Genomic DNA, 18,060 nt, shown 5'->3' on the forward strand with positions numbered 1-18,060 from the left:
AAGTATTCTTAAGGACATTATGTGGAGTCAGATTCAACCATTGTGGTTCAGTTCTTGAATAAAGGGTGTAATATGAATCATACTTGCTACTCCCTTCGCAATAAAGTAGTTAGCATGGTGTAGGAGATTTCTCTTGTGAGTTGTAGACATGTTCGAGAGAATAATCAAGTAGTCAATGAGTTAACCAGAAAATGTTTGAGGTTATTAGAGGGTGTCCAAGTCATAAATAATATCCCCTAGTTGGGATTCAGATAACTTTGTTAGTAAATATTTTTTGTTTTGTCTTTCTTTCGAGGTTTTTAGTATGGGCGTTTAGCCCTTTATTGCACCCAAAAAGACAAACAAACTTATAACATGTGATAACTCTACTTGCAATTCTAGCCAAGTACTATTTTTGTCCCTAACAAAAAACTCTTTCAATTAAATTACACCCTTTAAGAACATTAATTAATTTAATTAAGATCACTAAACTTGTAAATAATTTAAATTAGTTTTTCAAATTATCTTTAACATCTCATAAATTAACTTTCTCTCTTTTCATTTGATTATTTCTTCTAATTAAATAATATTTGAAAGAAAAAGATATATGTGTCTATTTTACTATTTATATTCTCCAATCCTAAAGAGACATTTTTTATCCAATTAATTTTAAGCATTTGTTATGTTTTATAAAAAAAAAACCTTAATTAAATAAAACTATTTTAAAGAAGATATTAATGCATTCAACATTTAGAAGAGAGTATTATATATATAATCTAAGGGTTATATTTTAACCCTCTCATCTCTCATAATAAATTCTCTCTCACTTGATATGCTTCCTCTATATATATATATATATATATAAGTCTTATATATTGAGAGAAAGACAATAAATTACTCTTGCATATTGTGTCAAGGAAGCTATTTGACTAAAATGAATGATCTATGAATTGAGAATCATGCAAACCATGGAAGGACCAAATGTATTAATATTTCATTTCATTAGAGATGTTGTGGAATTTAAAAAAGGTTTATATTGAGAACATTGCTTCAAAAGACAATCTGATGATAACTTCACAAATCTCTTCCTACATCAAGGTTCCAACCTTGATCAATTTTGTTGAAACGTAATTCCACAAGTCTCTTCCTTTCTTTTATTGTTTTAGGTGGAGAGATGTCTCTCAAATCTGCTTTTGGGCCCAATTTGTTTTGGGCTTTCTGATGCTCTAGGCTTTAGTTTTAATAGGGGACAATTGCTATTTACAACAATTGTTTTTTCTTTTCTGCAAAGCAATACATTTAACGGAGATGAGTGACTATTAGTCTTTTTTGTTTTGTCTTTTATCTTAGAAAAATAATGCTAGCAACATAGTTCTAATAAGCCTGAGTAAAAATTAATCTGTTTATAGATCAAACTTTTATTTATTTATTTTAATTTGAACAAATTCATATCTTAAAATTAGATTTAATATAATTTTTAGGATGAGTTCGAGTTATATTTTAAGTTGTCATTCATTATTTTAAAATGTATAAAATTTTAAAATAATTATGTAATTGTATATTAATAATAATTTTTTAATAGTTAATACTTATAAAGACATTATTCATATATATTAGAAAATATACATTAATTTAACTTTTATATCTATTTTATTTTATATTTTAATATTGAGTTAAAATATTAAATTGACTCGGTTCTCTCGCATATATTTTGAGATTTGATTGGACAAAATTCAAGTTTAAATAAATAACCTATTTAATCTTTTGAGTCAAGTAATAGTAAGGTTAAACTCATCCCAACCCATCTCTTATTCACCTCTATTTTTTAAGTATATTTTTCTTAACATATTTATTTTTATTAATTAAAAATTATAAAATTATGATAAAGTTATTAAATACAATATCAACCTCACTAAATTATATATATTTTTTAATAAATTTTGAGCAATAAAAGAGACAAACTGTGTTGGATGATTTCTCATCTTTGGAAATTGGAAAAACCAGAAAACAGAGTGTGACAAGGCAGAGAAAAAATTGAGAGTTCCTTAGATTATATTAAATAAACCTGCAACAGCAAGAGGAAGAACTAGAGGGAGAAAATTATTGATGTGTGTTCATCTTAAAGATGTATCTTGATTAACAGTGGAGCTACTAGCCTACTATGATGTAGGTCACATTAACTGAGCCAGGTGAATTTTGTGTTGTTCTCTTCTCTCACTTTCTCTCTCTCTGCTGCATTTTTTTTCTATACTGAATAATTGTGTTTTCTGGTTTTTCATGTTATTCTGGTTCTATGCATTTGTTGCTTATGCACTTTTTGCTGTTTTCTCTCTGTTTGTTTTTCATTTTTGTTCAATTGTGTGCAGGAATTTGGATTTTCCTAATTGATTTTGGACCAACAATTCTGAATTGTGGATAACTGGATTTATTTATTTTTCTCCCTTTTTACTTCCAAAGCTTTTGTTTAACCTTAAACCATGAACTGACATATTGAGAGAATGAGCATAAACAATTTTCTTTTTGGACAACTGTCTGGAAGAAAATATATAGAAGAGAAAAATAATAATACATTCTTTTTCTTTCAAAACTCGAAACAAAATTATGTTGAAACTAATGAAATGATAATAATAACATGACATTTCGTGGGTCTTCTTATCATTGAAAATTGTTGTTACTACTACTTTATGATTCTAAATTGCAAACAAATAATTCTATAATAATAATAATAATCGATCAAACTTCTTTTTCACAATTTTTCACTCCAAATCCCTTCATTCTCTTTTTTACAAAGCATAATACATTTTTTAACACTACAACTAATTATTATTAATTGTTTCACTCCCTCTCTTAAAATTCTGTGACCACACTTATTAGATTGGATAATTAAAACTTGAAACTACCTTTAGTTTTTTTGACAAAAAAAAAAGGTGGAATAATATGATGTTGCCGTAGTGTTGTGGTTACTTTGCACAATCTTCTGCTGTTGTTAGAACCCTGACTACTTCTTATTGCACAGTCTTCTCTGTACCCCTTTTTGTACAGTATCTTTCCCTGAACAATAAAAGAAGAAAACAACTCATTTTTCATATATCAGTTTGTGTATACATGAAAGTTTAATTTCTTGGGTATGAACTTACATGACCAATGTAGTAATTTGGTTTTAATTTTGTAAATTTTCATCTGGCTTCTAATAAAGTGATTGTTATTTCATTGGTTGAGACTGTATCACTTCGACTTGAGAAGGGAGTTATTGCACCTTGATCATTCTTTACATAGAAACCTGGTTCTTTAGGCTCAGCCAATTCACTCTCACTCCCCAACATTAGAACCACAGAAGGCATGGCAGGCCTATCCTCTGCATGTTGCTGGATACATAAGAGACCGACATGGATGCAACGCAATACCTCTGATAGAACACAAGAGCCCTCAATGTTTGAGTCAAACATTTCTATAGCCCTGCCCTCTTTCCACAGACTCCATGCCTGAAACATGGAATAAAATAGTTGATGTCAAACCTCAATTACAAAAGCTTAAATATGTTTTTTTGATTCCTCAAAATATTACTTTTTCATGTTAGTCTCTATTGAAATTTTAATTGTTTTTAGTCCTTAAAAATTATGTTTTTTAAAACCTGATGAGGGAAGAAAAAAAGCACTATCTTGTTTTCCTTATTAAACGTAAGGATAAAAAGTTAATTAAATTTAGGTAAGGATTGAAACCAAAAGGTTGTGTTCTCTGAAGACCAGAAACGTATTTATAGCAATTGAAAAATTTGAGACATACTTACATGAGTGACAAGGTTAGGACAGTGGCTTTCAACATAAAAACCTCTATTTCTCTTTCCACTGATAATCTCCAGCAACAAAATACCAAAACTGAAAACATCAGATTTGATTGAAAAAAGACCATCAGCTGCATATTCTGGTGCCATGTACCCACTGCAGCATAACATCAAAATACAAAACATGTTAAAAAAGGTGTCACAAAAAATTCTCACACAAATTGATGTCGAGGAAATACTCACTAAGTTCCAACTACTCTTTGTGTATTTCCTTCAGTTTGATCTCCTCCAAAAATTCTAGCAATACCAAAATCTGATATTTTTGGATTTAGTTGGTCATCAAGCAAAACATTGCTTGCTTTGAGGTCTCTATGAATTATCCTTAATCTAGAATCTTGATGAAGATAAAGAAGACCTCGAGAAATTCCACAGATAATGTTGAAACGCTTAGGCCAATCTAGCAGTTTGCTTTTAGTGTCATCTGTTTCATATGAATTATGAAGTAAATTCATTCAACCCATTTGCATTCTAAATCGCAAAATTCAGATTTTTAACATCTAGAGGTGATACTGAAATCGCTAGTAAACACAATAAGCAATCCTGTAAGGTTCATACCAAAAATCAATCGATCCAAGCTACGATTAGGCATATATTCATAAACCAGCATTCTGTCTTGTTCTTGAACGCAACAACCAATAAGCTTAACAAGATTCCGGTGCTGAAGTTTAACTATCAGTTTTACTTCATTCTTGAACTCTTTCATTCCTTGTCCTGAGGTTCTTGAAAGCCTCTTAACAGCTATCTCTTGTCCACTTACTAATCTTCCCTATATAACAAACAAATAAATAAATTGAGGTAATCTTTATAATCCTGACACATTTTTAAGATCTCTTTCCTAGAAACACATCAATTGAATCACCTTGTATACCGGTCCAAAACCACCTTTTCCAATCTTGTTCTTTATTGAGAAGTTATCAGTGGCAGTGATTATTGTTGAAAGGTCAACTAATGGGAGATCGAGATCATCCTCACTACCTGCTCTATTTTCGTCACGTATATTATCTGAAGACTCTGATAAAATGAAACAATAGCTTCAGTTTAGTTAAACGCATAATGTATATGATAGTTTAGTCATTTCAATAAAATTGCAGGATTACATCTTTGCATTTTACTTTGAATAGATTCATGTTTAAAATTCGCCTTTGCAGTTCACACATTGTTCATACATTTTACTTTGACCAACATAGATAAATTATTGCAAGAAAAAGAAATTATAATCATTATTATATGTTGGGATGCAAACAAAGTCCCACATCGTTTAAACAAGAGGATGCACGTGAGTTTATATACACACAATTGTTTTTATTGGTTGAGAGGCCTTTTAGGTGATTCACTTATCCCAACTCCCCAACTGACACATCAAGCATAAAAATGTTATATCTGAGAACTATTATAGCATGGCACACTAGATACTCTTCTATGCTCAATGTTTAATTTGCAGCCTTAAAGAAATTTTGTTTGGTTAACTACTTTTTTACCCTGAATGAACTTGATTGTGTGAACCAACTCAACATTTGATTTTCCAATAATTACTTCATCTTCGTATATTTAATTTGGTGGTGAATACACTATTAAATAAATTAAAGGGTAATAATATTTGTACGAATATGTAATTAACTGGTGAGTTTCTTAGCAATTATCTATTCAACTAAGAAATAGAAGAAAACATCATCCTTGTTGAGAAATGTATGCTTACCAGTTTTGTTGTGCCAAGTCGTGTAGATACGATAACAACCAATAAAAAGCATCCCTAAAATTGTAGCAATGGAGGCAGCAACTATTATGATCACCACCTTCTTGTGCCCTTCTTTCTCCCCTTCATAGTTGAATTTGACAAAACCAAATCAACAAACTAATAAAACTACAAATAATGTGTGTATGTATGTATATACATGTATGATGTCTATACCTAATTCTGAAGCATCCATTCGAATGTACAGATCCTGTCCAATACCGTCAAACTTTCTTATATCAATCAGATCACCAAACCACAAGACACAACCACTACCTGCACCTCTTATGTCTGAATTAGTATAGGCCATACAGGAACAATTATTCAAGCACTTGACTCTGCACTCTTCTAGACCTATTGTCGCATCTACCCAAGTATGTGTAGTATCTGGCACTTTAACACCTTCCACTTTCATAAATCCATCCTTGAGCTGGTCAGTGCAGTTTAAAGGTCTATTTCGTACACATCCTTCACCCCAATCAGCTGAGTTCCATGCTTGTGGTGACTTGGGACTGAACTTTTCTAAGCATTGACATATTTGGGACCCTGTAATCACGCAAGTACCATAGGCTCCGCATATGCCATAAATGTCACAGTTGTCCTTTGGCCCCGATTTATAGACCTTCCAAATTTGTTCATCCTCCATCCATACGTATCGATTATACATTAAAGAGGTTTGATTCATTACCATTCTTGTGATCACAGAATCATTCTTCAGGCTGTAAGTGTAGTATATCTCATCCTTGTTGGATATGAAGTTGAAAGCATAAATGGGGTTTGGCTTTTGATCTGGTATACCACTGAAATGTAGGCCATTCCATGGTCCAACTCTCACAAACTTTTCTTTTCCGTTCATCAGATAAAACTCAGGATAGTTATAGAGCAGTAGACCCCAATAAAAGTCTCCAGGGGATGGATCACTAGGACTCTTCCAAGATGTCATTCGCCGTTCCCTACCAGTTTTGAGGTCCCATCCCAACTTCATCCCTGGCAGTATTGTATCTGAAGGGTAGTCAAAGCTTTGCCACAAATAGTCTTCTGAGTTTGTTTCACTCTCTGCTCTAACCACAAGGTTCCCTGAATCCAGAAGCTGCGCCACTGGATTCTGTGCTTGTTTTTCAGATGTTGTGTACCAAACAACCCTGTCATCCTGTCTGAGGACAAGGTTGCCTGTGGTGTTCACCATTAAGATGCCTGAGGAATCATTGATGGCTCCGTTTGCAACCCAAACAACTGTCTGTGGGATATTCTTGTACCAAATTCCAAGGTAACGTTTGTTGGAGTTCCAAGGACTGAAGAAACCAAGTTCAAATTTTCCACCGTGGGAAACCAAGGTCATGCCATCACTAATGGACTGGGACAGAACTATGGTATCACCTGCTATGGAGACTTTGAGAGAAGGGATAGCTAAACAAGCTACAATGATAAATAAAGTAAGAATATCCATAGAACTTTTTCTTGCAGGTTAGAAACTTACAATTGTTCGACTGTATCTATGATTATGAATAGAGGTAATCCAAGCAACGAAGGTGTGTACACTCGCAATATTGGAATTAGATGTTTGGAAATGACTGAATCAAAGTGTAAAAAAAAAATTATTTTGTGGACGGTTTCACATGTAGAGTTGAAAAACTAGGCAAGGATATCAATAAATATGTTCTACATCGTTGTCAAAATATTAATCTTAACTGCTCTTCATAAATACATTGTGCTAGGTCTTTGAAGCCAAGTTCGTAGATGGTTATTTTGAAGAAGAAAAAAAATGATGTTATCCATCGATAAGAACATTAAAATGTGTATAATATTAACATTGGGTGGAATATTTTGTTGCCCTTTTGACATTTCATTGATTTTGTGGCCACTTGCTGAGACAAGCAAGGATTTATCTATACCTATTTTTGTCGATTATGATCCTTTATAAAAACTACATGAATCTCATAATAATAATAATAATAATAATAATAATAATAATAATAATAATTAATAAAAGATAGAAAAGTATTTTTGTATAAAATATTTTATCATGGAAACTAACTATAATTACACACATTTTTCATTAATTTGTGTGTATTTAATGGAGATATTTAATGGATACAGAGTGTTTATGATTTCTTAATAAAGAGAGGAAGGAGACGTTGATGTCAATAATTTTTTATGTTTTTTTTTTCACAATCATGTTTGATGACTTGACCAAGTTTTTGTGGAAAATGATATTTTATATAATTAGTAGTCAATGACTTCTGTAGACTGTTACAAGTAAACACGGGTAATTTTGTGAAGTCACATGTGAATCAATTATTTTAAATAGCAAGATATCTTTAAGAGAAAAAAGTGAATGGTCAATATTTATGATGAGACTTCTTTTACGCATAAGTTCGCAAATATTTTACAATTATTATTTTTTATAATTTGATGTAATATTTTTTTTCCAAGTATTCTAATATCTTCCGATTATATCATATACAAATATTAATTTAAAAATAATTTGTATAATTAATATAATTTTAATAAGTCTTTTTTATATAAATAAATTCAACAATTACTTTACAATTATTTAAACATTTATAATACTATCAAATTAAATCTTATACATATTATATATATATATATATATATATATATATATATATATATATAAAATGAGAGATTCACTAATTTCAAGAACAAGTCTTGATTTAAATGACACCGATGTAACTAGGGATGGCAAAAAAACACACACCCGCGGGTATCTGTGGATAAAACCCGCTACGGATAATAAATAGATAAGCTAATTGGATACCCGCGGATAATGGGGACGGATAATTTTTTACCTGTTTATAAATGGGGTTGGGGTGGGTATGATGATATCCATACCCGCGGGTAACCGTTTAATATTATTTCTTAAATATCCTAATTATCCTTGTACCACATAACCCTAAAACTACACTCTCTCATATTATTTTCTTACAAAAATGAGGTTGATGAAGTTACCGACATGTGTTAAGCATGTTATAGAATTATGTTGGATTTAATTTAATTAATTTTCTAGCTTTGATTGAACCAATAAGATTTATGTATTTTAAGTTATTTACTTTCATTTAGAATTATGAGATTGAATTATTGTAGCTTTGTGATGAGACTTTAACTTACTTGTGAGATTGATGTATTTTAAGTTATTGATTATCTTGAATTTTTATTATTATTTCAACAAAATTAACGTTAAATAAAAGTTCAAAATTTACATTTAATTTTTATTTTTAATATTTCAATGACATTAAAATATAAACTTAAAATTATTTGTAATATAATTTTTTTAATTTCTTAAAATTTTTATAAATATTCATGGATATCCGTGAATATTCAAGAAATTCATGGATACCCGCTTAATAGATATCCGCGCGGATATGGGGTGAGTATGAGGCCAATTTCCATTTAGCAGGGCGAGGTCGGGTTTACTATTACCCACCCCCATGGGGCCCCATTGCCATCCCTAGGTGTAACTTTTACTAAGTGTTACACTGCTCAATAACTTTATATTAAATGTGAATTTTAAAAATTCAACCGTTAGATTGAAAGTTCATATCTCTTAGATCATATATATCAAATTTTGTTAAAATTGAACAACAACTTGAAGGTAATTAAAGTATTCATATTTTAGTATATTTTAAAATATATATATATATTACATCAATTTTGTGTTATGAGAATAAAGTATCAAATCATCTTAAATTAATATAAAATTTGATATATATGATCTAAGAGATATGAACTTTCAATCTAATGGTTGAATTTTCAAAATTTACATTTAATATAAAGTTATTGAGTGGTGTAATACTTAGTAAAAGTTACACCGATGTAATTATAACTCCTCATATATTTAGTGAGGCCATGAAATTTATTATCCAAGGGTATTTATTGAAAGCAAATACCAGGAAGAATTGCTAACGTGTGTTTTCAAATTTGACACTCTAGTTCATAATACATGTGAAAATTGTTGTGAAGGATGCCTCTAAAATCTGTTCTGGCCCCAATCTATTTTGTGTGAAAAAATGGAGAGTTGCTTTCTTATTATTTAACCTGCAACAGCTAGAGGGAAACAAGAGAAAATGGGATCAAGGGTTTGTGTGAAAGCAAAGAGGGAAAGGCTTGGGCATTGCTATATGTTCATCTTAAAGTTAAGGGAGGCAAGAACCAACAGTTTGTCTTTCTGTATTTTGCTTTGTTCAATTGTGTGCAGGAATTTGGGTTTCCCTAATTGGTTTTGGATCAACATTTCTGAATTGTTGAAAACTGGATTTATTTATTTTCTACCTTTATACTTCTAAAAACTTTTGTTTAACCTTGTTCACAGAATCACCAGTTGACATTATCAGGGTTGACATAATTAGAGTTACCACTTTATTTTCTGCTTTGACACTTGTTGGACCACGGACTTAATGGTTGGAACAAACCTTAACCCATGAACTGAGATATTGAGAGAATAAACATAAATAATATTCTCTTTGGACAACTGACTAGAAAGAAATAGAAGGAGAAAAATAATAACAATACATTATTTTTTCTTTCAAAATTCAATGATACAATGATGTTGCAACTAATGAAATGATAAGAATAAGAACATGGCATTTCGTGCCGACTTTTCATCATTGTTGTTACTACTTCTTATAGAACAATCCTCTCTGTATCCTCTTTTGTACAATATCATTCCCTGAACAATTAAAGAAGAAAAACTACTATTGGTTAGGTTACATATCAGTTTGTTCGGTCTATAATTGAAAGTTTCTTGGGTATTATGTACTCACATGACCAATGTAGTAATTTGGTTTTAATTTAATCAATTTTCATCTGGCTTCTAATAAAGTGATAGTTACTTCATTGGTTGAGATTATATCAGTTTGGCCTGAGATGGAAGTTGTGGCACCGTCATCATTCTTTACATAGAAACCAGGTTCTTTTGGCTCTGCCAATTCACTCTCACTACCCAACATTAATACCACAGAAGGCATGGCAGGCCTATCCTCTGCATGTTGCTGGACACATAAGAGACTGATATGGATGCAACGCAATACCTCTGATAGAATACAAGAGTCCTCTATGTTAGAGTCAACCATTTCTAAAGCTCTACACTGTTTCCATAGACTCCATGCCTGAATCATGAATAAAAAAATTAATGTCACGCCTAAATTGGAAAAGCTTATATATGTTTTTGATTGCTGAAAATACTATTTTTTTTTTCATGTGTCTGTATTGAAATTTCATTTGGTTGTAGTCCTTAAAAATTGTAAAATGAATGTTTTTTTAAAACCTGGTGAGGGGCAAAATATGCAGCACTTTTTCATTCTTAAATGTAAGGATTACAGATGAATTAAATTTAGTTAAGAAATTGAAAATTTTGAGACATACTTACATGAGTGACAAGGTTAGGAGAGTGGTTTTCAATATAAAATCCTCTACTTCTTTTTCCACTTATAATCTCTAGCAACAAAATACCAAAACTAAAAACATCCGATTTCACAGAAAAATGACCATCAGCTGCGTATTCTGGTGCCATATAGCCACTGCAACATATCATAAAAACAAAAAAAAAATGTTAAAAATGTCACCAAACATTCACACAGATTGATATTGAGGTAATACTCACTAAGTTCCAACTACTCGCTTTGTATTTCCTTCTGTTTGATCTCCTCCAAACATTTTAGCAATGCCAAAATCTGATATTTTTGGATTTAGCTGAGCATCAAGCAAAACATTACTTGCTTTTAGGTCTCTATGAATTATTCTCAATCTAGAATCTTGATGAAGATAAAGAAGACCTCGAGCAATTCCACAAATAATGTTGAAGCGCTTAGGCCAATCTAGCAGTTTGCTTTTAGTATCATCTGTTTCATATGAAATAAATTTATTCTCAACATTTTCATTCTAAATTTCAAAATTCAGGTTTAATAACCTCTATAGATGATACTGAAATCAAAGAAGTAGTCCACGATAAGCAATCTTGTAATGTTCATACCAAAAATCAACCAATCCAAGCTACGGTTAGTCATGTACTCGTAAACCAGCATTCTATCTTGTTCTTGAACGCAACAAGCAAGAAGCTTGACGAGATTTCGGTGCTGAAGTTTTGCTATCAGTTTTACTTCATTCTTGAACTCTCTCATTCCTTGTCCAGATGTTCTTGAAAGCCTCTTAACAGCAATCTCTTGTCCACTTACTAATCTTCCCTATATAATAAAACAAATAAATAAATTGAGATAATCTTGATTACATTGACACTTTCTGAGATCTCTTTCATAGAAACACAAAAATGATTGAATCACCTTGTATACTGGTCCAAAACCTCCTTCTCCAATCTTGTTCTTTATTGAGAAGTTTTCTGTGGCAGTGACTATTATTGAAAAATCAACTAATGGGAGATCGAGATCATCCTCACTACCTCCCCTATATTCTCCAAGTATAATATCAGAAGATTCTGATAAAATGGAACAATAGCTTCAATTTAGTTAAAGGCATAATCTATATTCTTTTTCTTTTTTTTTAATACAATTTTGTTCCTAAAATTGCCTCTCAAATTATTCTCTTTCACCACCATTTTTTTCAAACGTTACCCTTGTAATTATAACTATCCAAAATATGTTCACACTCTCTTATTTTTAACCTCCTACTTTTGTTTTATTTTATTTTTCAAAATCTACACGGAGGCATGAAGTACCTTAATTACGCAGGTGTGTATTTGCAGCATTACATCTTTGCAGTTTTTATCAACTGGTTGAATAGATTAATATTCGAAATTCCCCCTTGTAGTTTACACATTTTTTACACCTTAACTTAGGGAATGATAGATAAATTGTTGCAAGGAAAAATGAAATTACAATAGTTATACAATAAAACCAGAAAGCCGTAGCTAACTAAGAGTCTAGGGCAGAGCATAAAAATGGGTTATCCCTGCCCAACTACCCGAACGACACATCAAGCATGTAGAGGATGACTGAGAACTATCATGGTATGTAACAAAATACTTTAAGACACTCTTCTATGCTCCAAGTTTTGCATCCTTAAAGAAATTTAGTTGGTTAACCTATTTTTTTACCATGAATGAACTTGATTGTGTGAACCAACACAACACTTGTTTTCCAATAATTTCTTCATCTTCTTGTATTTAATGTGAATACACGATTAAACAAATTAAAGGGTATAATCATTTGGAAGAATATGTAATTGCCAGGTTAGTTTCTAAGGAATTTTCTATTCAATACACCATCGATCCTGAGAAATGTATTCTTACCTGTTATGCTGTGCCGAGCGGCGCAGATACAATAACAACCAATAGAAAGCATCCCAAAAATTATAGCAATGGTAGTAGCAACAATTATTATCACCTCCTTTTTGTTCCCTTCTTGTTCTCCTTGGTAGTTGAATTTGATAAAAGCAAATATACAAACAAATAAGAATACTGATAATTTGTATGTCTGCACATGTATGATGAAAAGTTGAATGAAATTATAAATCCTTGTCTATACCTAATTCTGAAGCATCCATTCGAATATACAGATCCTGCCCATCATTGTCAAACTGCCTAATGTCATTTAGATCGCCAAACCACATGACACAACCACTACCTTCACCTCTTATGTCTGAATTAGTATAGGCCATACAAGAACAGTTATTCAAGCACTTGACTCTGCACTCTTTCAGACCTATTGTCTGATCTACCCAAGTATGCGTAGTATCTGGCACTTTAAGACCTTCAACTTTCATAAATCCATCCTTGAGCTTCTCAGTGCAGTTTAATGGCTTATTCCGTACACATCCTTCCCTCCAGTCAGATGAGTTCCATGCTTTTGGTGACTTGGGACTGAACCCTGCTAAGCATTGACATATTTGGGAGCCTGTAATTACGCAAGTTCCATAAGCTCCACATATGCCATAATTGTCACAGTTGTCTTTTGGCAGTGATTTGTACAACTTCCAATTTTGTGCATCCTCTATCCATACGTATCGAAAATACATAGAAGAAGTTTGATTCATTATCATTCTTGAGATCACAGCATCATTCTCCATGCTATAAGTGTAGTACATCTCATCCTTGTTGGATATGAAGTTGTAAGCATAAATGGTGTTTGGCTTTTGATCTGGTATACCACTGAAATGTAAGCCATTCCATGGTCCAACTCTCACAAACTTCTCTGTTCCCTTCATCAGATAAAACTCAGGATAATTATAGAGCAATAAACCCCAATAGAAGTCTCCAGGTGATGGATCATTAGGACTCTTCCAGGATGTCATTCTCCATTCCCTACCTGCTCTGAGGTTCCATCCCAACTTCATCCCTGGAAGTATTGTATCTGAAGGGTAGTCAAAGCTTTGCCACAAATAGTCTTCTGAGTTTGTTTCACTCTTTTCTCTTACCACAAAGTTCCCTGAATCCAGAAGCTGTGCCACTGGATTCTGTGCTTTTTTTTCGGATGTTGTGTACCAAACAAGCTTATCATGCTGTCTGAGGACAAGGTTGCCTGTGTTGTTCACTATTAAGATGCCTGAAGAATCATTGATGGCTCCATTTGCAACCCAAACAACTGTCTGTGGGATATTCTTGTACCAAATTCCAAGGTAACGATTGTTGGAGTTCCCAGGACTGAAGAAACCAAGTTCAAATTTTCCACCTTGGGAAACCAAGGTCATGCCATCACTAATGGACTGGGACAGAACTATGGTATCACCTGCTATGGAGACTTTGAGAGAAGGGATAAGTATACAAGCTACAATGATCAATGAAGAAAGAATATCCATAGAACTTTTCTCATGCAGGTTACAATTGCTCGACCATATCTATGAATAGAGGTAATGCAAGCAACGAATGTGAGCGTAAGCTTGCAATATTGAAGTTAGATGTTTGGAAAAATGGCTCTGAAGAATCAAAGAATCAAAGTGTGACAAAAATTGTTTGTTTGGTTTCATACGTATAGAGTTAGTGGATGACTATTTTAGAATAAGAATTTTGTCACACAGAGAAAAGAACATGAAAATATGTATAATATCAATAATGGGTGGAATTTTGCGTTGCCCTGTTGACATTTAATTGATTTTGTGGCCACTGGCTGAAGCAAGCAAAGATTTATTGTGAATAAAGAGAGGAATTGGAGACATTGATGACAATCACATTTGATGGCTTTTTTTTTTTGTTTTCATCGGTGCAATCATGTTTAATGACTTTACAAAATTTTTGTGGAAAATTCTATTAGCAATGACAATGACCTCTGTAGACTTGTCAGTAAACATGAATGTTAAGAGGAAGAATTATTTATTCATCTTATTAGTTACACTATAAAACAAGAATTCATACTAATAAGGTCCGACATGTACAGCAGACATACAGATAGGTTCTTTAAGTGTGTTAGGTTCCTTTTCATGACCATTTACTGATTTCTATATTTAGAAAGAAATTTATTTTTCACTTGTCGGTCCAGAAATATCTTTTGGTAAACCATAAAATAAAAAAATAAAAAAAAAAACTCTGTGACTTTTAAAAAATAATTAATAATATTTTTGAATAATATTGAGACAGGAAATTTTAGCCTAATGGGTATGGAGCTTAAATTAAGCCACTAAAATTTGAAATAAAAAAAATTAAAAGAAATGAAGTTCCTCAACGTTTGAAGAACTAGCATTGCTTATTTACAAGATGCACATAGACTTTGACTTTGATGACAAAGATGGAACATTCTATTTTAGCTATCTTGCATATCAAATTATTTGAAAAACGACTAAACTTTTTTTGGGTTCGTTCCTGGGGTATCCACCACCGATAGCAGTGACTAATCTCCTCGCTATGTTGGAGACACTTTAAAAGGTGGGATAGCTGGTCCCAAGATTTAACACGACTGCATACACAAGGCAAGATTCAAACCCCTAACCTTGTTTAAACGTGGATCAACCCTTATCGCTGAACCACACGCTAGCGATATTTTTAACCAATTACTGCATATTTGCCTATGCATGAAGTTTCTTGTTTTTTAAACAAGCAACCATGAACCATCCCTAACAATATTTTATTAATTTCTTCCCTTTTGATTGTGTTCACATAAAGAAAAATCAACTACCCTTTTAAATTTTGACCAAGTATATCAGAGAAATAATAAAGAAAAAGATTTGTTGGCAGTTGCGAGGAAATAATTTTTGCTCAATATGATAGGAAATAAAAGAGAAACTCCAGGAAATGGGGAAGCAGCTTACACATAAGTTAAAACAAGTCAATTTCTGTGGCTATATATTATTATTTTGGGGGTTGGCTTTGTGTTTTCTAAACCTAACCTTATCTTTTCATCTTTATTAATAATAAAAGAAATTTCTTCGTTTAGTATCCCACTTTTATGTTTTTTTATTTATTTTATCTTTAATAATTATATATAATTTTTAAGAACTTTTAAAATCGGTTATTTTTTACTTTTAAAATCAGTTCTCGAACCGATTTTAAAAGAGCCGATTTTAAAAAGTGGGACTTTTAACATCGGTCGTTGACCGATTTTAAAAGTCCCACTTTTAACATCGGTTATGGCATGACCGATGTTAAAAGTGGTTAATTTTTTTTTAAATATTTGACTTATTTAAGGAGGATCCCTGAACAAAACCTGCAAATTAATAAAATACCAGACAATTCATATGTTTTTAATAGACCAAATTACATACAAATGACAAGAGTTGATAAATGTCAACCATATATTTAATCAAAGTAACTTACAAATTATGATGCATCCTAAATTACAAAATGAGTAAAACTATAAACATGATTCGTAGCTAGCCAATGTTTCAATGAAAAATGTAGCCCATTGCTCCCTAATGGTGTTTATATCTTCTAGCGGCAATGGTGATCGATCTATAAATATCCGTTAAGAAAATTTAGAACAATTAGATGTAACTCTTAAAACATGATAAAATGCAAACTTAAAATAAAAAATTCTAAAATTCTAAAACGTACTTCAGTCCACCCAGATACTATTTGTGAATCAACAATAGTATGCATTGTCTTCATTACATAGTATCCGCACTCATAGTTTCCTTTTTGCTTATGAGACTACAAAAAGAATATAAAATCCAATTTTAGTAGTAATGATAATTCAAAAGAAAATACCTTAGAAAAAATATCATTACTAAAATAACTTACTTTAAGAGAGACCCAAAGTATTTTTTTCTTCAACTTTGAACCTTTAAGCATATGGTATCCTTCCATAGCCCTAATGATAAAAGGACATCATTATTATATTTTTTTAAAATAAAATGTAATGATAAATAAAATAAAGTAGTTTTTTTTAAAACAACTTACTTATCTAATAATTGTTTAAAATCTGCAGGAGGAGATTTGTGCATCGAACAAATGCATACAGATATATTGTCCATAGGACAAATAATCAAAAGTTGTCAATGAGCACTGCATTGAGAAACTATCAGTAATAGACAATACATTTTTTAAAAATTTATAATCAATTATATACAAATATACTTACTTAGAAAAGTAAGGAACTAAGTAAACTTTTTTATTTGATTCAGACATCCAATTTTGGATGTAAGCTTGAATTTCTTCTGTCTTGTTCCCAATTTTTTGAATTAACTCGGGTTCCAAAAATCCATAAATGTGATCATTCCTTTTATCCACACTCAATTTATGGATAAATCTACAAGGTTAGAAATAAAGTTAGAAAAAAGTAACAAAACATAATTAAAATTATTTCAAATACTTACAATAACCACAATTGCAAAATTGATATGTTCAACATGCAGTGCCCGTTTGTAATCTCTGATATGTCGCTCTGCTTATATACAAGGGGACATTACTACAGAAGCCAAACACTTTAGGAGCCCAAGGGACCTGTTTGGGTCGATTGTCATCTTCCATATATGCAACCAATCTCCATAGCTTTTTCATCGGAGTTAGATTTCTAGAATGGTTAAGCATAGCCTTTGGTGGGGCAACAACATCCTATTAAATAAAGTACACAAATAATGTTATACTACATTATAATAAAATAGCACCAAGTTAAAATTAAATAGTTAAATAACTTACCTCCGTAGATATCACTTTTACCAACTTATAAGGCCATTGAAGGAAGGTATTTAGGACTTGTTCCATCGTCTGAACCTCTTGTGTGGGCACAGGAGCTCTAGCCTTTGGGTTTCTAACATCCAACACTGAAACCCTTACCATATCATTTCCCATGGTCTGATGGTGCACAACAGACCCCAACATGTGAATCCTCCCTATGCCCACAAGATCGGGTGATCCATCAATGAATAACTCACACTTATTAGATGTACCATGGTTAGTGGCAGAAGTAGAGGGATTTGTAGCTACACATGAACCTTTTGTACTCACATGTGCAACAACTGGTTCAATTGGTGGAGTTTTCTATTGAAATTGTTGGCTAAGTGACTGCATATACTCTTGTAGTTGCCTTTTCATGTCATCTTTCAATTGCCTATTCTCATCTTGTCGTTGCCTTTGCATCTCTTCTTTCAATTGGCTTAATTTATCCTCATA

General features: G+C 31.9%; 2 protein-coding genes and 1 long non-coding RNA gene across 4 annotated transcripts; 1 reads left to right on the forward strand and 2 right to left on the reverse strand.

Annotated features, from left to right (window-relative positions):
* Positions 1-1,791: 1,791 nt before the first annotated feature.
* Positions 1,792-7,228, forward strand: LOC145950723 (uncharacterized). Its single transcript, XR_014428596.1, has 2 exons — positions 1,792-2,168; positions 6,412-7,228. It is a non-coding gene; the product is annotated as an uncharacterized LOC145950723 (long non-coding RNA).
* LOC109804988 (G-type lectin S-receptor-like serine/threonine-protein kinase At4g27290) lies at positions 2,599-6,999 on the reverse strand. The gene is made up of 8 exons (XM_020366915.3): positions 5,730-6,999; positions 5,517-5,636; positions 4,680-4,831; positions 4,376-4,586; positions 4,004-4,241; positions 3,767-3,917; positions 3,117-3,461; positions 2,599-3,030 (listed from the first exon to the last, which is right to left on the reverse strand). Exons 1-7 carry the CDS (start codon positions 6,997-6,999, stop codon positions 3,156-3,158), a joined length of 2,448 nt encoding a protein of 815 aa, XP_020222504.2. The 3' UTR covers positions 2,599-3,030; positions 3,117-3,155.
* Positions 7,229-10,046: 2,818 nt separating the features above from the next.
* On the reverse strand, positions 10,047-14,737 carry LOC109804813 (G-type lectin S-receptor-like serine/threonine-protein kinase At4g27290). Of its 2 annotated transcripts, XM_020366675.3 has the most exons (8): positions 13,049-14,737; positions 12,814-12,933; positions 11,849-12,000; positions 11,542-11,752; positions 11,173-11,410; positions 10,939-11,089; positions 10,334-10,678; positions 10,047-10,239 (listed from the first exon to the last, which is right to left on the reverse strand). In XM_020366675.3, the coding sequence occupies exons 1-7, from the start codon at positions 14,316-14,318 to the stop codon at positions 10,373-10,375; spliced, it is 2,448 nt and encodes an 815-aa protein (XP_020222264.1). In that variant the 5' UTR covers positions 14,319-14,737; the 3' UTR covers positions 10,047-10,239; positions 10,334-10,372. The 2 variants fall into 2 exon arrangements, with proteins under 2 accessions (XP_020222264.1, XP_020222263.1); XM_020366674.3 differs by having other exon boundaries at positions 10,047-10,678.
* Between the last annotated feature and the right edge of the window lie 3,323 nt (positions 14,738-18,060).

The sequence above is a fragment of the Cajanus cajan genome, chromosome 8, assembly GCF_000230855.2.
Source record: "Cajanus cajan strain Asha chromosome 8, NIPB_CcT2T_4, whole genome shotgun sequence".
Lineage (NCBI taxonomy): Eukaryota > Viridiplantae > Streptophyta > Magnoliopsida > Fabales > Fabaceae > Cajanus > Cajanus cajan.

Excerpts from the sequence above, each read along its gene's own strand:
- LOC109804813 (XM_020366675.3), bottom strand. The coding sequence starts at position 14,318 with ATGGATATTCTTTCTTCATTGATCATTGTAGCTTGTATACTTATCCCT. Across the intron at positions 12,934-13,048 it reads AATGGATGCTTCAGAATTAG|GAGAACAAGAAGGGAACAAA; the intron begins GTATAGACAAGG and ends TCAACTACCAAG. Across the intron at positions 10,679-10,938 it reads CTCCTAACCTTGTCACTCAT|GCATGGAGTCTATGGAAACA; the intron begins GTAAGTATGTCT and ends TTCATGATTCAG.
- LOC109804988 (XM_020366915.3), bottom strand. The coding sequence starts at position 6,999 with ATGGATATTCTTACTTTATTTATCATTGTAGCTTGTTTAGCTATCCCT. Across the intron at positions 4,832-5,516 it reads GACTTGGCACAACAAAACTG|AGTCTTCAGATAATATACGT; the intron begins GTAAGCATACAT and ends TCATTTTATCAG. Across the intron at positions 3,462-3,766 it reads GTCCTAACCTTGTCACTCAT|GCATGGAGTCTGTGGAAAGA; the intron begins GTAAGTATGTCT and ends TCCATGTTTCAG.